At 34.1% G+C, this 20988-nt stretch overlaps 1 protein-coding gene across 4 annotated transcripts in view; it reads right to left on the bottom strand.

Moving 5' to 3' along the window:
* Positions 1–20988, bottom strand: part of cdh23 (cadherin-related 23) — a 233072-nt gene that overhangs the window by 176881 nt on the left and 35203 nt on the right. For all 4 annotated transcript variants that reach the window (XM_042737456.1, XM_042737457.1, XM_042737459.1 and 1 more), the window contains 3 exons: positions 1028–1170; positions 867–914; positions 88–180 (listed from right to left, as the gene is read on the bottom strand). In XM_042737456.1, coding sequence (XP_042593390.1) covers positions 88–180; positions 867–914; positions 1028–1170 — 284 coding nt within the window. The remainder of the gene's footprint in view (positions 1–87; positions 181–866; positions 915–1027; positions 1171–20988) is intronic.

The following is a 20988-nucleotide window of genomic DNA, read 5'->3' as shown; positions in this document are numbered from 1 at the left end:
ATGAGAAGATAAATCGAATTATAGAAGCAAAATAGGATGTGAATGCCACTGCAAGTTAAATTTGAGAAGTGAATTGTTATACATTACCTCTGGTATTTGAACAGCATAAGGTTGGTTGAGAAATGATGGTGCATTGTCATTTACATCTCCGATCTGAATGTTCACTGTATTCTTGACGACCTAAAAACAAATTATATCAAATAATGCATCAAATTAAATCAAATAACAAATATTCTACTAATTCTACATTGGATTTCATAGACTAAAAAACTGAGTTAGTCTATAGTCATTAAAACTAGAAAAGAAAAGTAATTTATTTAAAAAGTCATTTATTCCTGTAATGCAAAGCTGAATTTAGCTATTACTCAAGATATGATTCATCATTCTAATATGTTGATATGGTGCTCAAGGAACATTTCTTAATATCTTCAGTGTTGGAAGTGCTCCACTTAGCTTTGTAGAATATCTTGATATTATTATTTTATTTGATTTTTGGGGGAAAGTTCAAAAGAGCTGCATTTATTTGAAATAATTTTTTGTAATAATCATGAAATTTGAAAACAGTTGTGCTGCTTAATATTTTTTTGGAAACTGAAACTTTTTTTCACTGTCACAATTTTTTTATGAATATAAAGTTCATACGAACAACGCATTTTTTTATGGAAATCTTTTGTAACATTATAAATATCTTTACGGTCCACTTCTGAAAAATTCAGTGCATCCTTGCTGAATATAAGTATTCATCTCTTTACAAAAAAAAATAGTACAGGCCTCAAACTTTTGAATGGTAACGGAAAGTTAAAAAAACACAGACCTTAGAGACAGATGGATGGGAAAAATGGATAGATCGATGATCTCTAACTCACCCCTTGACTGTCACTGACTGAGAACTCCACCTGCATCTCTGACTTGGTCTGAAGACACAAAAACACAAACAGACAAATAAACAGCAGCATTAAATCACAAGCGTCGGCTCCAGCTGGACAGTCAATCAATTCTTTTGCCATTTGCTCATGGTTTTCCGCACCTCCCTGTCGAGTGGCTGTCTCAGCCACACAACGCCAGTCATCTCCTGCACAGCGAAGTACCGCATGGCCTCTTCCCCAACCACACCGAAAATCAACGGCTCGCCGTCCGGGTCGACCGCCTGCAGCTGGGTAATGGATGTACCTGAACACACACACACACACACACACAATGAACAATATTTCAGACAACATTACATCTTAAAGGGGTCATGAAAAGTTGAATTTTTCTTGATCTTTTGACACAAAAGACTTGCTCTTTGAAAGTACTGTATAAAACCTTTCGGAGCTTAAAAAAAAAAAACATTTATTGCAACTACTGTATGCTACTATGAAACAGCTCATCACAAACTTTTGCAACATTTCAGACAAAACAGACATATTTTTTTAATATGTACTTTTGTCTTGTTTTCTGGTAAGAAAGACACCTTTTAAACTTGAGAAGCAACAATATTTGCTAACTAATATAAGATATAGTTGTACAGCTGGATACAAACATTGCAGGTGGATATGACCTCATTAACGGTAAATATGCTTGTAAATATGAAACACATTTACACATATAAAGTAAGCTAAACAGCATAGCTTAGGTGTAAATATATCCAGCAGCACAGGAGGCCACAAAGGATGAGTCACATTTAAAGGTGAAGTGTGTAATTTGTCTGATACTTTTAAAATGTCCCAGTTTAATATGCAGAGACAACTATAAGCTAGTCGCAGGTTGGCAAGAGTGTGAACACTGTGTCTTGTGTTTTGTTTTTGTTTTTTTTAACTTCTGCCGGAACCAGTGAAGTGAGTTTGGGAACAATGGTTTAAATTAAGGCTGGACTATACAGCGTTTAAAATCTGAATAGATTTGGCATACACTAAATATCTCTGGATCACCAGAAAAATATATATTATTTATTATTCTTAACGAATTTAAACCATAATTTCTGGTATTAAATAAATTATATATATATATATATTAAATGTTGCTTTATTTTTATTGCATTTATATTTATCATGAAGTATACTTATAAACATGCATTATCTGCAAGTAATTTGTTCAGAAGGCAACAGAAGGCAAAATAATCACCCTACTTAGCATTCGGAAGAGTCATTAGCATTAGAAGCACACTATGTAGGCAGCTAAAACAGAGACTGTGTGTTAATGAGAGTGTGTAAATGTGTGTATGTGTGAGAAGCCAAGTCATTCCAAAAAAAAAAAAACCCACAGCAGATGCATGACAAATGAAAACAATATGCAATCTAGAATTGGATCAAAAAATTAAACATGTTTGATTTCCTCTGGTTAGATGGAATTATAGTCTGTAGCAAAAAAAAAATAATAATCTCCTACCAAAAAACACCTACGTTCTTCTAAAAAATTCGACAACGACTGCCCAAAAAAATACTACCATCAACAACCATCAACTACTCCTTATCATCACTAACAATATAAAGAAACTTTTCAGAGAAAAAAAAATCGTATAATATAATAAATATAAATATTATATAATATAAATATATACATGTAAATATTTTCAAAACATAAACTGTATGTGTGTGTATGCATATATACTTAAAAATATTCACAGTACACACACATATATTATGTAAACAAAAACTTATTTTGGATGCGATTAATCGCAATTAATCATTGACAGCATTAAAGGGGTCATATGATGCGATCTTAAGTATTCCTTTCTCTTTGGAGTGTTACAAGCGGTTCGTGAATAGATAAAACCCCTAAAGCTGCAGAGACTAAAGTCTCAAGCCCAAAGAGATATTCTTTATAAAAGTTAATACTTGTCCACACCCTCCTAAATCGCTTCATTTAAACACGCCCCCACATGTCTTCATCACCATGTGTGATGATTTGCATAACTCTGCCCAAATGTTCACGCATGAAAAAAGGCGTAACTTTGATTCTCACTATAGTATTGTTGCTGCCGCTGCCGCCACCACCATGTTGTGGAAATGCTGTGTGTTTCATTGTGAAAGCGAAAATACTTTGTTTGGCCTTCCAAAAGAGGACACAAATCAGTGGTTAAGTTGCATTTGCAACACTGTTCCAGAACAGTTCAACCCAAATATTCAGATGTGTGCAGCACATTTTATGGAGGAATATTTCCTGATCCTGGGAGAGTAGACTACAATGCCGGCCGTTCTGACTCACAGTCTGTAAGTACGTTTTCATATTTAAAGGATTTGCCACTGATGATTCAAACACGAGTTTTGAGCAGTGCAGAGTACCACTTGTTGTTTGTCGTTTCTCTGATCACAAATGCAGACATGGTTTTATGTTTACGCGGCGCAATGCAACACAACGCGTAAAAACACAGTATAAGTCATTATAATCAGTAATTATGTCCCCACTGGATGCATCAAATGGCTCGTTTGTGATGGGTTTTATTGTTATTGTCTTGTTGTGCCGGTGTTCTGAACGGGACACGCATCACAGTATGATGAGGGGCATAACATTTCCGTCACACGCTTGAGGCATTCGGCCAATCACAAAGCACTGGATAGCTGGCAAATCAGAACACACCTCGCTTTTTAGAGCGATGAGCTTTGTAAAAAAACAACGTGTTTCAGAAAGGCAGGGCATAGAGGAGAAACAATAATGTACAGTATGTGGAAAATAATGTGTTTTTGAACCTTAAACCACATATATACTTTTCATTACACCAAATACACAAAATAATGTTATTTTTAGGAACATCATATTATCCCTTTGATAAATATGAGACATATTTATGTATATAAAGTAAACTAAAAAGCCCACTTTTCAGGGCAAAATACTAGGCAAGTATGATATAAATACAGTATATAAAAAATGTATAATATACTTAAGGCTTTAAATTGTAAAATTAATTTGGACCTTAACTTGGACAAAATATCTCACAGTTTTAATAGAAGAAAAAAATTGTAAAAGATTAAAACAACTGAGGATGATTAAATAATGAAAGAAAAGAACTGCTCCTTTAAGTAAGACTTCCTCCAGATATTTTAATCTGATGCAAAGTAATGACCTTGAGACACATTCATTTTAATATTTAATTCTTTCTTCATCTCATTAATCAAACTCTAAACAAAACAAACCCTTTAAATTAGGGGTTTCACCTCTTTATTCTCTCATTCCTCCTCTCAAACAGTATCAATATCCCAAAAACCTGCTACAATACAGCTAAACTAACAAAGACATCCTCTGAGCTCATTATCCATCACACACATGGAGTCTGTGTGTGTCTGGTAACAGGTGTGTGTTTATGAAGACACCTGGCGAGGGGGTCCCTGACTCATTCCAGCTTTAGTTCTGCTGACGGCGCCAGACGCCTAATGCTGCAAATCCTACATTAATGAGAAAGACCAACAAACAGATCAGGCCCAACCCCTTCCACAGCCATAAACACACAAACAGAATCAGATTCAGACTTGTGCATACAAAAGCACTGACATACATATGGTGCTAGCAACACCAAGGTCTTGGGTTCAGTTCCCAGGGACGAAATGCATGCTTTAAAAGCCACTTTGGATAAAAACCTCTGTCAAATGCATAAGTGGATGCATAAAATAAAGAAAATCCAATAGCAATCAATTCACACATACTGTATGATATATCAAATAAACCTATACAAGCAGCTCATTCATATCCAGACACATCCAGCAACTACAAAGGTCAATAAGTTAAACCACATACACTTTTATTAATACACAATGCTGTGTGAAAGGGAGGTGAAACACCTCTAATTAATGGGAGGATTTATGAACTGCGCTCTCTGTTTATAATGAGATTTATGCAAATTCTGCTGCTTTCAGTGTGTTATAATTTGGTTGAAGACGGTGCAAATTAAGCATTTTACGTTACATTCATAAATAATAAAGACTTCCCCCTCTCTTTTCTCCTGTTTTTAGAGATGGAAGAATTCATCGTGTGTGGACAGGAGGGGAATGCTGGGTAACAAATGGCTGTTCTAAGTCAGTGATGTGTGTCTGTGCACCAAGGGATTGTGGGATATGTTCAGAGGAAACTAAAAACTGTGTAAATGTCAATCTGCAAGACAAACTGTGGCTCTGTTTCAAAACCTAATGAACTGCCTTGCCAAATGACTTTAGGAGCATTTGGCATTGGCATATTGCCAAGCTAACAACATGATAATCTAATGTGCACAAAAACACATAACAAAAAGAAATACGGTTTTGTTTTTAATTATTTTGACAATATTTTTAAACCATACTTTTTGGTATCACATGAATTATAATAAATATGATATAAAACAGTTAATCATACTAAATAAATGTACTGATTATAATATATTTTATTTATATTTACAATCATGTAACTATACAGTAAATTATACTATACTATACTGCATTTTTCACTTTGACCTCCATCTTTGACATATTTTTCACTTGTCGCAGTGCATAATGGGATTCTGTTATATGCAACAAACACATTGTAAGCACAAAATATATAATACAAATAAATAGTTATTTTAAACTATTTTAATGAAACTTTTAGGTTTTATGTGAATTATAGTATATAAAACAAAATATAGTCAACTACATTAAATAAATAAAACGATTATACATCGTTACATATATATTTTATTCATATTTTTAACAATTTACAATAAATATATTGTTATTTATATTTGTAAAAATATTTTTGAACATTTCTCAATTCCTCATCCATGTTTAACGGATTTATTCACTGCAATGCATTAAGGAATCGTGTTATCTGCAACACTAAGCACAAAAATACATAATCAACTAAATATTTATTTATTCATTCATTCAAAACAATTGTAATCATACTTTTTGATATTAATGTTGCATATTTATAATGTGTTTTAAATATTTTTATATAATTTATTATATTTGTTCATATTTAATTTAAATTCAATTCAATTCAATTTAAATTATATTTAAATTAAATTATATTTCTCACTTTATTCCTCCATCTTTGATGGATTATTTCAGTTGTCAAAATGCATTATGATATTGCGTTATCTGCAAATTATGAGTTTAATAAAATTCTTCAGAAGGTAATATAATCAAACGTCATAGCATTTGAACAGCTGTCCCATCAGAACAACATTGAAACAGAGCATGTGTGTTGATACTGTATGTAACGAGTGTGTATGTGCGTTTATATGTAAGTATGTGTAAAGCAGTGACACTCACGTTCTTTCTGTTTCTCTCGGGCTGATAGATGACGCTATTTAGGCCACAGTGAGCCTAGTATTATGCTTATGACTGATACACTGCACATTAACACACCACCCAGCCGAGAAGAACTGACAAGAGCAATGTGCCTGCGGGCTCATCCATCTCTCTCTCTCTCTGTTGCAGTCACAGGCTCGTCTCAGCAAGTGTGTAAAATGTTTTATTTCAGAGAATGTAACTCATCTCGATGGCACAACACTGACCAGACAACACAAACAGAAAATCCCGGACAAAACAATATTAAATCTGACTGCCACAGGTGATTAGAATGACACACAAACAGAAACATGAACATTTGTGAACAGCCTAAAGGCATGGATCACCCAAAAATGACATATCTATCATTACTTAATGTCTTAAATACATCCAAAACCTGTATTCAGAACACAAAATCTAAGATGTTCAGCAGAATGTGCAAGCTGCTCCTCTCCATAACAAAAAAAACCCCGTCAAAGTCTGTCAAGCTCAAAAATGGACAAAAAAGCACCATGAAAGTAGTACATATGACTCATGAGCTATATTTTGAGTCTTCTGACGCCACACGATAGCTGTATGTGATATATGTCATTCAGTGATAATCTTTATGGCTTCAGAAGACTTGGAATATAGTGCATGAGTCATATGGGCTACTTGTGAAACTGAATAACTATTTATATTCTAAAGCTTATATATATATATAAGATTTCAGTTAATACAGTAATTTTGTGAATCATTATTACAATAAGAGCATTACTCCAGTCTTCAGTGTCACATGATCCTTCAGAAATCATTCTAATATGCTGATTTGCTGCTCAATTATTAACATGGATCTTATTATTCTAATAGATGAAAACCGTTTTTGCTGTGTAATATTTTTGCTGAAACATGATAGATATTTTAGAATCCTAAAATATGTATCATGGAAAAGTTTAAAAGAGCAACATTGTTTGTAACATTGTGAATGTTTTTATTGTTACTTTTGATGTATCTGTGCTTAATAAATAACTAATTTAATTATTATTTTTTATTTATTTTTTGTGGTTCTCGCACTTACACCAAACTTTTAAATAGTATATGTATTATGGTTTCCACAAAAATGTTAAGTAGCAAAAACTTTTTATCACTGATAATAATAAGAAAGATTTCTTGAGCACAAAATCAGCATATCAGAATGAGACTTTTTTCAGAAACATCAAAAGAATCTTAATAATTACAATTTTTTGAATGGTAGTGTACAGTATATTCTATGAATTGAATGATTACCAGATTCATACTGTACATCAAGCTGTTTTACCTGGTTCTCCAATGCAGTATTACTGTACTATGATATCTCTCTAAAAACTTGAATAGTTAGTGCATACAGCATATGAATTAAATACACATTAATGGAAACTTCCAGATTCCAATGGAAGACATGTATAGGTGGCAAGCATGTGTGCATGGGTAAAAAAAGAAAGAAAAAAAAACAAAAGGAGAATGAAAGATAGAGAGAGGGCGAGTATGAGATGTGATTGTGTAGAGATGCTGGCAGTCAAGTGTTTTATGTAGCTCCTGGTCTGTTGGAGAGGAGGCCGCTGGGGCCAGTAAATCAGCTCAGAGAGGGCATCCATCCCTGGGTAGATCAATAGACTTTCAGCCCCTGTGACTACACAAAAGCTCCTCTGGGGGCCCACAGGGGCCTGGGGTCACCACTCCACCATCACACCACCAACTTTATTACTATCATCTCAACTGTAATGTTGTACTGCAATACAGAGACATACACATAAACAAACACACACATACACACTTCAGAGAAACACGTTTGAGAACAATAAAAAGCAGCATTGTCCTAAACAAGACAAACAATGATTAGAGAAGAGATCTCGCTAAAATCTCAGTCGTTTCTCCAAGACAGTGATGACAATAAAAAGAGAGCAAATGGAGAAAACAAAGTATCCCAATATGTTTTTTATTTAGTCTGAAGACCGAATGATCTAAGCTATGCTAAGCACATTAGTTTTATTTTTCAATACTCAACAATTTTCTCATTTGTGTTTCTTATTCTTATTATTCCAAGAAGGAATTTTAGAAGAAACATCTGAGACAAAATGTATACACGCAACACAGATAATTTCATGTCTCAAGTCTCATGAGCTCTGAAAGAGCTATGTCTGAGCAATAACATCAATAATTAAATAATAAAAACAATTGGTAAATTATTCAGAGGCAGTGTGAGAAAGGTTTAGGTCAGTTGACAGTTTTACGCATCTAGTTGAGCAGTGTTACATTCAACACCACCAGGACATGTTACTGTTTTTTTTTTAAATAATAGAATGTAACCAAACGCAGGGGTCTTGAAACATTTTTAAAAATGAAAACTATTTTTAACTTGACATCTAATCTTAAATCCAACACCTGGTGTAAGACATTGAAAAACGACAAGATGTGATGCAAAGATATCCATTTGACACTAATATTTAAAAGGTTAGTTCACCCAAAAATGAAAATTAGCCCATATTTTACTCACCCTCAAAGCATCCTAGGTGTATATGACTTTCTTCTTTCAGACGAATCCAGTCGGAGTTATATTAAAAAATTATCATTATATTACATTATATAAGTGTTAGAATGGGAGTAGGCGGGTGTTTTTGTTCAACAGTCCAAAAGTAGTCAAATAAAGCGCACGTATCCGTAATAAAACATGCCTCACACGGCTCCAGGGGGTGAATCCATGCGAATCCATGCGTTTTTGTAAGAAAAATATCCATATTTAAAACATTATAAACACCTTTTTCTCACTTCTGCTAAATGTCATACGTGCAAGATGTTCCAGTGGATGACGTAGGACGTACATGTCATGCACGCACCAGTGATTCGTGATGAACACGGAATCAAGGAGGAGAGACAGAGAAAACAAAATGCCAGTCATGAATTGGAAGCACAAATCAAGGATTTGGTAAAGAAAAATTGAAAAACTGGTTTCCTTTGCTAAAGTAAGGAAACTTTGCTTCCTTTGCTCCTGTAAACATGCGAGACTAGCATATCTCAGAGGCACGTGCGCTGTGCATACGTCCTACATGATCCACCCAGAACGGCTTGCTCATATGACAGTCAGCGGAAGTGGGAAAAAGGTGTTTATAACATTTTAAATATGGATATCTTATAAAAAACACATGGATTCTCTAAAGGAGGCCTTTATTCACCCCCCAGAGCCATGTGAAGCATGTTTTATTACGGATGCGCATGCTTTATTTTACTACTTTTGGACTGTTGAACAAAAACACCCACCTACTCCCATTCTACCGCCAGCAAGAGGCAGGATTCTTCTGAAAGAAGAAAGTCATATACACCTAGGATGTTTTGAGGGTGAGTAAAATATGGGCTAATTTTTATTTTTGGGTGAACTAAACCTTTAAAATCTACCAACACTTAATAAAAGAAATCAGGAGTATCCTGACATCTGAGTAAAATTGTGGGGGAAAAAAACAACTTTTTTAAATAATACTTTTCTTCAATAAAAATGCAAACGTGATCAAAAGTGACAGCAAAGACATGTATAAAGAAACAAAATTTTAATTTCAAATGAATCTTGTTATTTTGAACTGTCTATTCATCATTTAATCCTAAAATATATATTTTTTAATAATATATATATAAATATATATATATATATATATATATATATATATATAGATATATATATATATATATATATATATATATATACTGTATATATTAGAATGATTTCTGAAGGACCATGTGACACTGAAGACTGGAGAAATGATGCTGAAAATTCAGCTTTACATCACAGGAATAAACTACATTGTAAAATATATATATAAAGAATAATAATAAAAAATATATAAATATTACTGTTTTTACTGTGTTTTGATCAAATAACTGTGGCACTTAGCATAAGAAACTTCTTTTGAAAACTTTCGAGAGTATTTGTTACAAATCTGCCATTCTTCTAAAAAGAAATCTTAATGGTTAATAACAAAAAATACTTTGCTTCTGACAACTGATTAAAAAAAAAACCTAACCCTCAGTGCCAGTGAAAATGTTGACAGAGCACTGAAAAAAATCTAAACTACTCAACCAAGAAAAAAAACCCTCATTGTTTATATATTATATTATTGCCTAGCATGATTAATAATAAGACAGAGACATGAAGAGCACAGTTAAAGCGGAAAGCGCTCTATTACGTTATCTCATTGTCACTTAGTCCCACGTACAATCACACAGATATCATCAGTCTTTTCCCCGTCGAAAGCGTTGTCTCGTACGCGGGCGATAAACCGCACATGTTCCACGACTGCGACTCTGATACATGATTCACAGCCTCGAATTCATTACCCATTGTGTTAATGGCGGGTGTTTCATTAATAGGGCTGAACTGTAAATCAAAGAGGCTGTTAATTGGCTTTGTGTCATAATCTCCGTCTAAAGCTGTTCTTCATCCATGTGCCCGTAATGTCTTAACGCCTGAGTTTCCTCTCCACTAATGAGCACAGGCACTGAAGCACAGGAGCCCTAATTTGTTTATGGGCTATTGAAAAAGGTTAGTCTCCCCCCCCCAGAGCATGAGTTATGGTACCCTCCCTAATGTGTTCAGGGAGGAGGTAAATACCATGAGCCGCGTTTGCAGGGGAGAAAAGATGTAAGCAGCATAAATGATTGATTTGAATGGAGTTGGTTTCAGTGTTGAATGCAAGCGATGTTAGGTCTCTCTCGGGGTGATCCGTGCAAATCTGTTTCTGCTCATGTTTTATGTGAGCGTATTTCCATGCATAATTTGACCTGCAATCCCGAGTTTATCCCATTTGATAGACCCCTGAGGAGTCAACATAATCTAATCTGACCAAACCCCCTTCAGTGACTCGCTGTGCCCCAACCATAAATGACTTTAAATGTCAGAGTGAGTCTGATCCCTGTGAGGGTCCATTCACATCAGGAGTTTCACACACACACACACACACACACACACACACACTCAACTGTTCCTCAACTTAGTTAGCTGCCTTTCTTCAAACCCTCTACAAAGGCAGCAACTGCACATGGAACACTAATACTGGCACAAAGTGTACAGGAGATCCTATTTACAACTGATCTGACATCAGTGTGTTGCTAAACTAACACTATTAGTCATATAACAACCCAAACAATTATTTTAATTAAACAATTTGTATACACACACCAAAGTTCAAAAGTTTGGGGTAGGTTTTAAGATTTTACAATGTTTTTTGAAAGAGATCTCTCATCCTCAAATTAAGAACAGTTTGTGATTTTATTACAAATTATTACAAATTATTTTATTTTATCATGTAATATAAGTGATGATGAATTTTCAGCAGCCATTGCTTCAGTCATTCTAATATGCTTATTTGGTGCTCAATAAACATTTATTAATAATTAATATGTGCTTAATAATTTTGTGGAAACTGTGATACTTTTTCATTGATTGAATTTTTTTTTTTTAAATATAAATCTTTTGTAACATTCTCAGTGTATTAATCAATTTAATGCATCCTTTCTTAATAAATAATTTTTTTAGTGACCCCAAAAAATTGAATGATTAAACATAACAACAACAACAATATGGTCTAAATATATTTAATTACTTAAATATTTTATATGTATATAAATGAACTGAACTTTATAACATTAAACAATACAAGGAAGTTTTTTAACTTTTTGAAGGATAGAAAAAAGAGTGAAGGTTTTATTGGACTTACAGATAAATACACCTAAAAAACTGCACTTAATTTATATAGAATTTACTATATTTAATACATTTCAGCTCAGCTCGCAAGAACAAACACTTAATTTCCCTGAATGCCACTACTTGCTAAATTTCTATTCAAATTCCAATTTCACTTCCTGTGAGGCATGGCCAATTCAATTCAAATCCACATATTACTGAATTAAAAGCTAGTTCTTCGATTCAGAATTTTGCCAGACCCTGCTATCTGCATATACAATGGTATAAATGGTAAAGCAGAATCACTACTGGCAAACACATTTCTATACTGTCATACCTCCCAGCCCTATTCAGCACATTTACATACCGAGAGCCTGTGTGTGTGTTCCACAAAGGCACATCCAGGCGGCTCATTTCCATGGATAAAGCTCCAGAGAGCACGCTGGGTCAGTCCCTCAGGAGAGCTATCAAACACTACTGATAAAGACTGTGTCAAATCACACCAGTACAAAAACAGAAAACTATATTCATGACAACACAGGGTTAAGTGCTAGACAGGGAAATTATAATCATCCAAAAACAATGCTGAAACAAAAGCTCCACAATGAAAATTAGAAAAAACAGCTTTCACTTTCTGTCAGCAACAGAAGTGGGGACACGACTTGAGCTCTAAATTTCCCCTTCCGGATCCAATTAGTTTTAGAAAGTAAATGAAGGTTTTTGCCAAATATTCATTTGGAAGTCTATTCACACAAATAGCAACATGACAAAGCAAATTGCTAATGAAAATTCGTCCCAAAATAATTCAAGTGTAACACAAATTTCCACCAGTCCCTTTACAAACCTGAATAAAAGAATTGCCAAGCAAATTAAAAGCAAACCTATGCTGAAAAAATGAATGAATAAATACATGAATGAATAAATTCTGCAAAAATATTTTTTTCTTATAATTAAAGTAAATATTTAGTATAGATATTTACATATTTATACAAAATTATAAGTTATTAACTTTAAAAAATTGAAAAAATAAAATTTACATAATTTACATTTACACAGTGAATGTTTACTGGTATCGTACAATGCATGAAACCAGTCAGTGACTCCATTTACATGTGCACCAATAATGTGATTATTTACAATAATCAGAGTTCACTTAAAGTGATAGTTCACCCAAAAATGAAAAATACCCCATGATTTACTCACTCGCCAGTCATCCCAGGTTATATTAAAAAAATGTCTTGGCTCGTCCAAGCTTTATAATGGCAGTGAATTGGGGTCAAGATTTTTAAGCCCAAAAAAGTGCATCCATCTATCCACAATAAAAAGCAATCCACACATCTCCTGGGTTTAATCAAGGCCTTCAGAAGTGAACTGATGTACTTGTGTAAGAAAAATATCCATGTTTAAAACTTTATAAACCGCTATGTTTAGCTTCCGCTAACTGTCGTATGCACATTTCCAAGAGAGTGGCGTTCCAGCAGATGACGTACAGTAGGATGGAAGCGAATGCAGAAGTGGCAAACACCGATCATGAATTGGAAGCACAAAATGAGGATTTGTAAAGAAAAAATGTCAGAGGATTTAAATATAAGCCAAGAGGAGACTGGTTTTCCTTTGGTGTAAACAAAACTTGGTTCTCGCGAGACAAGCATATTCTCACTGGAGCTTATACTTCGCCTACGTCCTACAACATCCACTGGAACGCCACTCTCTCGTGAATGCTTGTACAACAGTTTTTACAGAACTACAACAGATATTACAGTTTCTAAAGTTTTCGTATCGATTCACTTCAGATAGCCTTTATTAATATGTGGAGCACTTTTTATGATGGATGGATACACTTTATTGGACTTCAAAATCTCAACACCCATTCACTGTCATTATAAAGCTTGGAAGAGCCAGGACATATAACTCTGATTATCTTCATGTAAAAGAAAATAGTCAAATACAGTACACCTAGCATGGCTTGAGAGTGAGTAAATCAGGGAGTAATTTTCATTTTTGGGTGAATTACCCTTTTAATGTTTACATATGAGTTTACTGGCACTAAAATCAGTATATGCAACATACTGTATTTTACTACAGTTATGTTTGCCAATATCATGAGTTTAATTGCATCAATTTGAAGTGTTGTGTTTAAATGAGGTACAGTTTAATTGCAATATTGCCTAAATCTCATTATAATTGCATGTAAATGTAGTTAATGTTACACAAATATGCACATTAGCTTTATTGAATTAATAAACGTCATGAAAGTTTCTCTCCTACACTTTCTCTCTCTGTCTGGTTTCAGTGTAGAGCATTAATATCAGGGTTGATGGCACAACAACAGACTGATGGAGGTCTGAGTCCAGCTCTAAGTGACTCGTGTGTTTTAACACACACACATACACACACAGACCTTGGGCCAGTGTGTATTAATCCTGCTGATTTATGGTTAAATCTGTCACGCTTCAGGAGAGCGTACCCTTTGCCTCCATCACCTTATGGTTCAACAATACACAAGCGTGCACAAGCACACTCACACCACATGTGCTCTCTCACGCTGCTCAAGCATCACATGACATATCCAGTAACATGCATGACGCATCTGAATTGATTCCCATATCAGATGACACCAATGGCTAACTACTGTTAAAATAAACGTACATTCATGATGCATTATGTATGTTATTATTCTATCATAAACACTAACTTGAGTAATTCATACTGCAAAAAAAAAAAATAGAGATATCTTTGCATATTGTGGTTGAACCTACTTTCTTGTTCTGTGTCATTATTAGTAATTATATTCTGTGCATTTCAAACATGATCACACCTGATGACTGATAATGCTTCATGATAAAACCAGGCAAAACCACAATGACATTGCTTCCCTTATGAGAATTATGTGCAATATAAAATAATAATAATAATAATACTCTCTCTTTAAGACAATAATAATAAATAAATAATAATCTCTTTAACTGTATGATTAAAGTTTGCATTTTTCATAATTAATTAAGTAAATATTTGTCTATTTGTGGGACAAATAGACAAATATTTCTCTATTTGTGCAATTTTATTTTGTATGAAATATTGTTTATGTATTTATATATTTATTTATTAATTTAGTAAATAAATACATGTTTTATTTCCTTTTTGTGATAACTTCTGCATAATTTTATTTATTTATTTATTTACAAACATACCGTACATATATAATGTAGTGAGAAAAGCATTTTTTAGCTTCCTCTATATTTCTTTCTTTTTCTTCTCTGTACTGTAACTGCTGCTTCAAATAAATAAATAAATAAATGACTGTTTTATTTCCTTTTTGTGATATCTTTTGTATAAATTGTAAAAATAAATAAATATAAATAATACAATTAGCTTTGTATTATTTATTTCCGCAGTAGAAAGAAAATAAATATAGAGGAAGGAAAAATAATCTTTTCTCCCTATGTTGCATGTGTTTTAAATAAATAAATAAATGCATGAATAAATAAATAAATAAAGTAATAAAGTAATAATAAAGAAATATTTTATGTAAAATAAATTACATAAAGGGGGGAAACAGACCTAGCTGGAAACAGGTTGACCAAAATGCACAATCAGGTCATGTTTGACCCTGTCAACTATTGAACTTGAAACCATAAAATCAGGCCTCATCATGCTTTCACTGTATGATCCAGCAGGGTGTTGTGGCCTCTGGGAATCGGGATGAGGTAAGAATACGGTGGACAATGACTGGTCACGACCGGATAGTGTTCTAGGGTCTAATCTGTCCATTCCAGGAATGAGTCTGTGACACAATGTGTGTGACGAAGATAATGGATAAATAATTAATAAAATAAACACCATGGCAAGGACACACACACAAAAGGTTCCACCTGACACAAACTGTGCATCGTGAAAAATCATGCACACACACCCTTTATTCAGGTCCCATTTAGCTGTCAGAAGTCTGGAGAATTTAAAAACCCATCAAAGAACTCCAAAGCTATCACACACCTCACTAACGCCACTCAAATTACTTTTCTCTCATCCTTCTCCATCTGTCTTTCCTCGTCTTTTAGTGTGGCAAGTGACAGAGAGCGATGGTAGGGGACGTTTTAGAAATGTTTGGGCAGAGCCTCAGGGGGAGCCTTCAAGGATACCTAAAAAAATGAGCAAAGCAGCAGGATCCCGACAGGAAGAAGAAAAGCCTTTCTGTTTGAATAGAAGTCTATGGAGAAGACTATGTATGACTTAGCATGACTCCCAATATGATAATCTTTTTCATTTTTCATATTAGCACATTGCATATATGCTAAATTAGTATAATATGCTTAATTTGCATAAAAAAAATTGTCAAATGCTTAATTTTCATTATAGTGATTGTAAAAACAGGCTACATTTAATAAAATAAAAATGTAAATAAATATATACAAATGAAGAGTTCAGATGCAAAAGTGTCCTCTAAGTGCCATCTGAAATTTTCATCTAAAATGAGCATTTTTATTAGACTCCTATGTTTGGGTTCAGTAATTTTACTCTAATGGCAATGTATAGGTCCTTTTCTATGCAAATACAAAGTGAAATAACTGAACTTAAATATTGTAGAAGACAATTTCAGGTTGCAATTTCTGAACTCTTCAAATTCAAAACAAAACAAAAAAACAACACAAAATAAAATAAAATAATCTTTTGAATTTAGTTTTTTTTTTTTTTTTATGTTTCTGGGTTTCATAAGATTCACACATGTACCATGATCAGCAAATCTTTCTTCCCACCTCACAAGTCAGAAAGTTTACAAATCTGAAGGAGTGCTACAATACACAGTGTCTATATTTCTTTACACACACACATGCATTTCTCTCACTTGATAACTCTTTTGTTGACCTCTTGGAACTATGCATTATCTGGAGTGGAGTTAAATCAAAACTAAGGGAACTCTGATGTGTGTGTTTTCACTCACAGGTTCAGCCATTTCATGCCTCTCAATCACCTCAGCAATCCTTCCTCGCTTCTCTTACCCCATCCTTTCTTTTCACACCTATTCACTTAAACGACAAACACTTGGCGAGAGTGTTTGCCATCACTGCCGTCGACCACAGAGCTGTCCGTCACTCAGGGCTGCTGTGGAAGCAAGGCTGTCCCAGCAGAGAGCGTTCGTGCTCTGATGTGTGCCAGTGTGACATATTTGTCCAAAACCTTCCAAAATTATCAGCATAAATTAAAGGCTGTGCAACAATTTTACAGATTAAATTATTTATTCCTCCTGTTTTTATGCAGCAGTAATGACAAAGAAGGGGATTTTTTTAATATATATGTTTTTTTGTAGTGAGAAATAGAACAAAAAATGTAATAAATTTCCAATGCTGTCCCATTTCACTTCCTGTCAACATGCTTAAAATAATAAAAATATAAAATATATTTATATTTCAATAGAATTTGTCATGAGTGAATGAGTCTTAAAAAAGGCAGCATAAAATAAATAAAATAATAAACTAAAAACATAAAATCCAACAAAAATCTAATCAAATATTCCCACTTCACTTCCCGTCAACATGCTGTCCTATAATAATAAAGACAAAAATGCCAACAGTATATGCATATTATATTATTTTGTATTATATTATATTACTTTGCAACTTATATTACAATAATAATAATAAATAGGCAGCTTTTAATAAAATAAAATAAAATAAAAGTTGAACAAATATTGTAATAGGAATTTTAGTAAAATTCGTTTACCTATTTAGTATTGATATTTTTCACAACTGAAATTATTTTTTTTGGACATATTTTCTGTTTCGCTGAGCTTGCTGCAATGCATTATGAGATTACCTTCTCTAGGAAAGATGCATGTGATACAGCTACCTTTCAGACTTTACATTTGAATTGCATATATCATGTATTAAAACACTGCCTATGCGGGCAGCTCACTAGGATTTGGAGTCTTTATCTATCTGTTGAGCCGTTGACTCTCTCTCGTTACCCGTGGCTGAACTGCTGACAGTGAGGTCACAGAGGTGGTCACAGGAAAAGGAGGATGGAGGCTGGAGGATTAAGGTGGGTAGCTTCGGTCTGCAGGTCACAGGAGTCAATGACCACAGACAGATGTGTGAGTTTGTGTGTGTCTGCATCTTTCCACACACACCTCAAGAAATTCTACCGCATCTGCTTTGAAGTTTTAACTGCTCCTTTCAGAGCTCCAACAAACCACGGATGTTATGGATTATAAATGAACTAATTATTTGTAATGCTCATTAGCTCCAGGTCTTAATTAGCCTGAATTAATATTGTTTTTGATAAAGACAATGGCTGAGGAAAATTGGCAATTGACCTTCTCTGTTAATTTGGAGAGGAACAGAAAAGAAAGAGACCAAAGGTGAATGAAGAAAGAGTGTATAAAATCACAAATTTTCAGCATGACAGCTGAATAAAATGCATACATTGGCTCTGTTCCAAAACCTAGCGAAATGCCTTTGAAGGCATGATTTTTAGACATTTCAAGGCAAAGGGTAGCTCTCATATACCTTCATCTGGACAAATGGACAGAGAAGACGATTCTATAATGTACAGCGACAAGCTCAGTGAAAAGGATTCAGACAGGAAACGCTGATTATCATTTTATTAGTTGCCTCTGTCTAGCGATCCTCCTCAAACTGATTGTTGACCACAGTTCCTATGCCAAACTGATTTTGTAATGATTTTGAAAGTTTCTTATGCTTACCAAGGCTGCATTTATTTAATTAAAACACAGTAAAAACTTTAATATTGTGAAATGTTATAACAGTTTAAAACAACTGTTTTCTATTTACAGTTGTGCTGCTTAATATTTTTGTGGAAAAAGTGATACAGTTTCTAATAAATCTCATTCATTTGATAAAAGAAAGTTCAAAAGAGCAGCATTAAAAAAAAATGTAACAATGTAAAAGTCCTTACTGTCACTTTTGATCAATTTAGTGCATCCTTGGTAATAAAATAAAAAATAAATAATAAAATAAAATAAAAATTAAATTTTTAAAAGAAATCTTACTGACCTCAAACTTTGAATAGTAGTGTATATATTTAAAATAAAAGCAAACCAAATAAAAAAGGCTAAATAAAATGAAGCAAAACAATAGCAAAATCTAAAAATATTTTTAAAAAAGAAAACAAAAAATAACTGTTTTAATAGAAATCACACTGACCTCAGACTTTTGAATGGTAGTGTATATATTTAAAATAAAAGCAAGCTAAAGAAAAAAAAAAACGCAAGAAACTAAATAAAAATATTTTTAAAAATAAAACAAAACAAAATTTCTAATGTGAAATTACTGATCTGGACTAAGGTGTCAGGGCTCCAAAAAGCATGGACATCTATTTTTCCCTATCTCTTGCCTTTCACGTCACAGCTCATGAATCAGCAAGACCATTGCTAGAGAAGATTTAGAGCTGTGCACAGTCTGTCAATCAGCTTGGGAGATGGCCAGTTGTAATTCTGAATTTCGGGGTTGCCAATATCAGGTTTTTCTACAGCCACCAGTCCAGACACGCCCCTGCAGTCACCTCAGAGTACCACAGAGACAACGAGAAAAAGAAACCTTTTAAATGTCAAACACTCTCTCCTGCGAGAGATAAGAGGGAGAGCCTCAATTATAGACACATCCCTCCCAACTACCAGCAAACGCTCCTGCACCTCGGCGACACACGAACACAACCCCTATCCAGGTCGAAATTAAATGTGGAGAAGCGCTGCACTGCTAGATACTGTCAGATTGAAGACATAATTGCTTGGTCTTTGCGAGCTTAACCTGAATGACAATAAGAATCAATAGAGCAGGAGCGAGAGAGGAGTGGACTGAGAGAATGAAGCGGAGATAAACAGTAGGAAAACAAAGAATAAACCAAGAGCGAGGCTGGAGATTTGAGGAGCGCGGCTGAGGAGGTGACTCTCGGTGGAGACACAGTGGATTAATCCCATCAGACAACACTGCTCCAAATGTCATCGGAGCGGTGAAGGACATGATAACCTTTCAGCACACACGCAAACCCCTCTCCTAAGTTCCCACACACTTTAACCCTCTCATTATCAGATGGACACAAATATGCACAGAAAGCGACATGACTGGCACAAAGCGGCGGAGCACACGCAGGTAAAGCCCACGCGGGTGCTTGTTGTCGTCAGCTGGGCAGAGAGCGGGTCACTGATGTGAGACATCAATTTCCAGGTAGGCTGCTCTCAGCGGCTCCAGCAGGTATCAGCCAACACACACCTGCCCCTGATAAGCAGCTGCCGCAAAATGATCTCAACCACACACACACACACACACACAAGCACGCACAACATGCATTATTCACACACACACACACACACACACACACACACACACACACAGACCAGTACATCCATGCACGCCTAAACAGCACACACAGAAATATTGAGAAATTGGATGAGTCATGCTGTTCTTTCAGACATACGATTTTCCTTGATTTGGCATACTAATGAATCAAATAAAAATGAAAAAACAACTATAAATTACCGTAAATAACATCCCTAACCAGGGATCAGAATTTCTCTAAGAGCTTTCAAGACAAAATTGGTACTACTCCAGGCTGTACTGAATTTTTAAGCTTTGTTTTTTCTCATAACTAATAAAAAACAGTTGCATAAGGTTAATTTTGAGAAAATCGCATTTCAGACAGCATAAGTAACTATTTTTTTAATAAACATAATAAACTCATGTATGAAAATTGCTCTAGGTACATTCGAGTCTTTGGGATTTTATTTTTTCCTGTTTTATCATCCATCAACCAAAAATCATACACTACCATTCAATTTTAAATTGCTTTTAAGAAATGTATAAGCAAGTGGGATTACAAAAGTAACTTTTAAAATGTTAAAAAAGAACTATATTTTAAATAAATGGTTTTCTTTTGAAATTTCTATTCACTAAAGAATCATAAATTAAAAAAAAAAAAATGTATCATGGTTTCCACAAAAATATTAAGCAGCTAAACTATATTCAACATTGATAAATGTTTTTAACAGCAAATCAGCATATTAGTATGATTTTTGAAGGATCATGTGACACTGAAAACTGGAGTAAGGATGCTGGAAATAGAGCTTTGCATCAC

Source organism: Cyprinus carpio, chromosome B13 (assembly GCF_018340385.1).
Source record: "Cyprinus carpio isolate SPL01 chromosome B13, ASM1834038v1, whole genome shotgun sequence".
NCBI lineage: Eukaryota > Metazoa > Chordata > Actinopteri > Cypriniformes > Cyprinidae > Cyprinus > Cyprinus carpio.
This window is presented reverse-complemented; position numbering and strand designations above follow the sequence as displayed.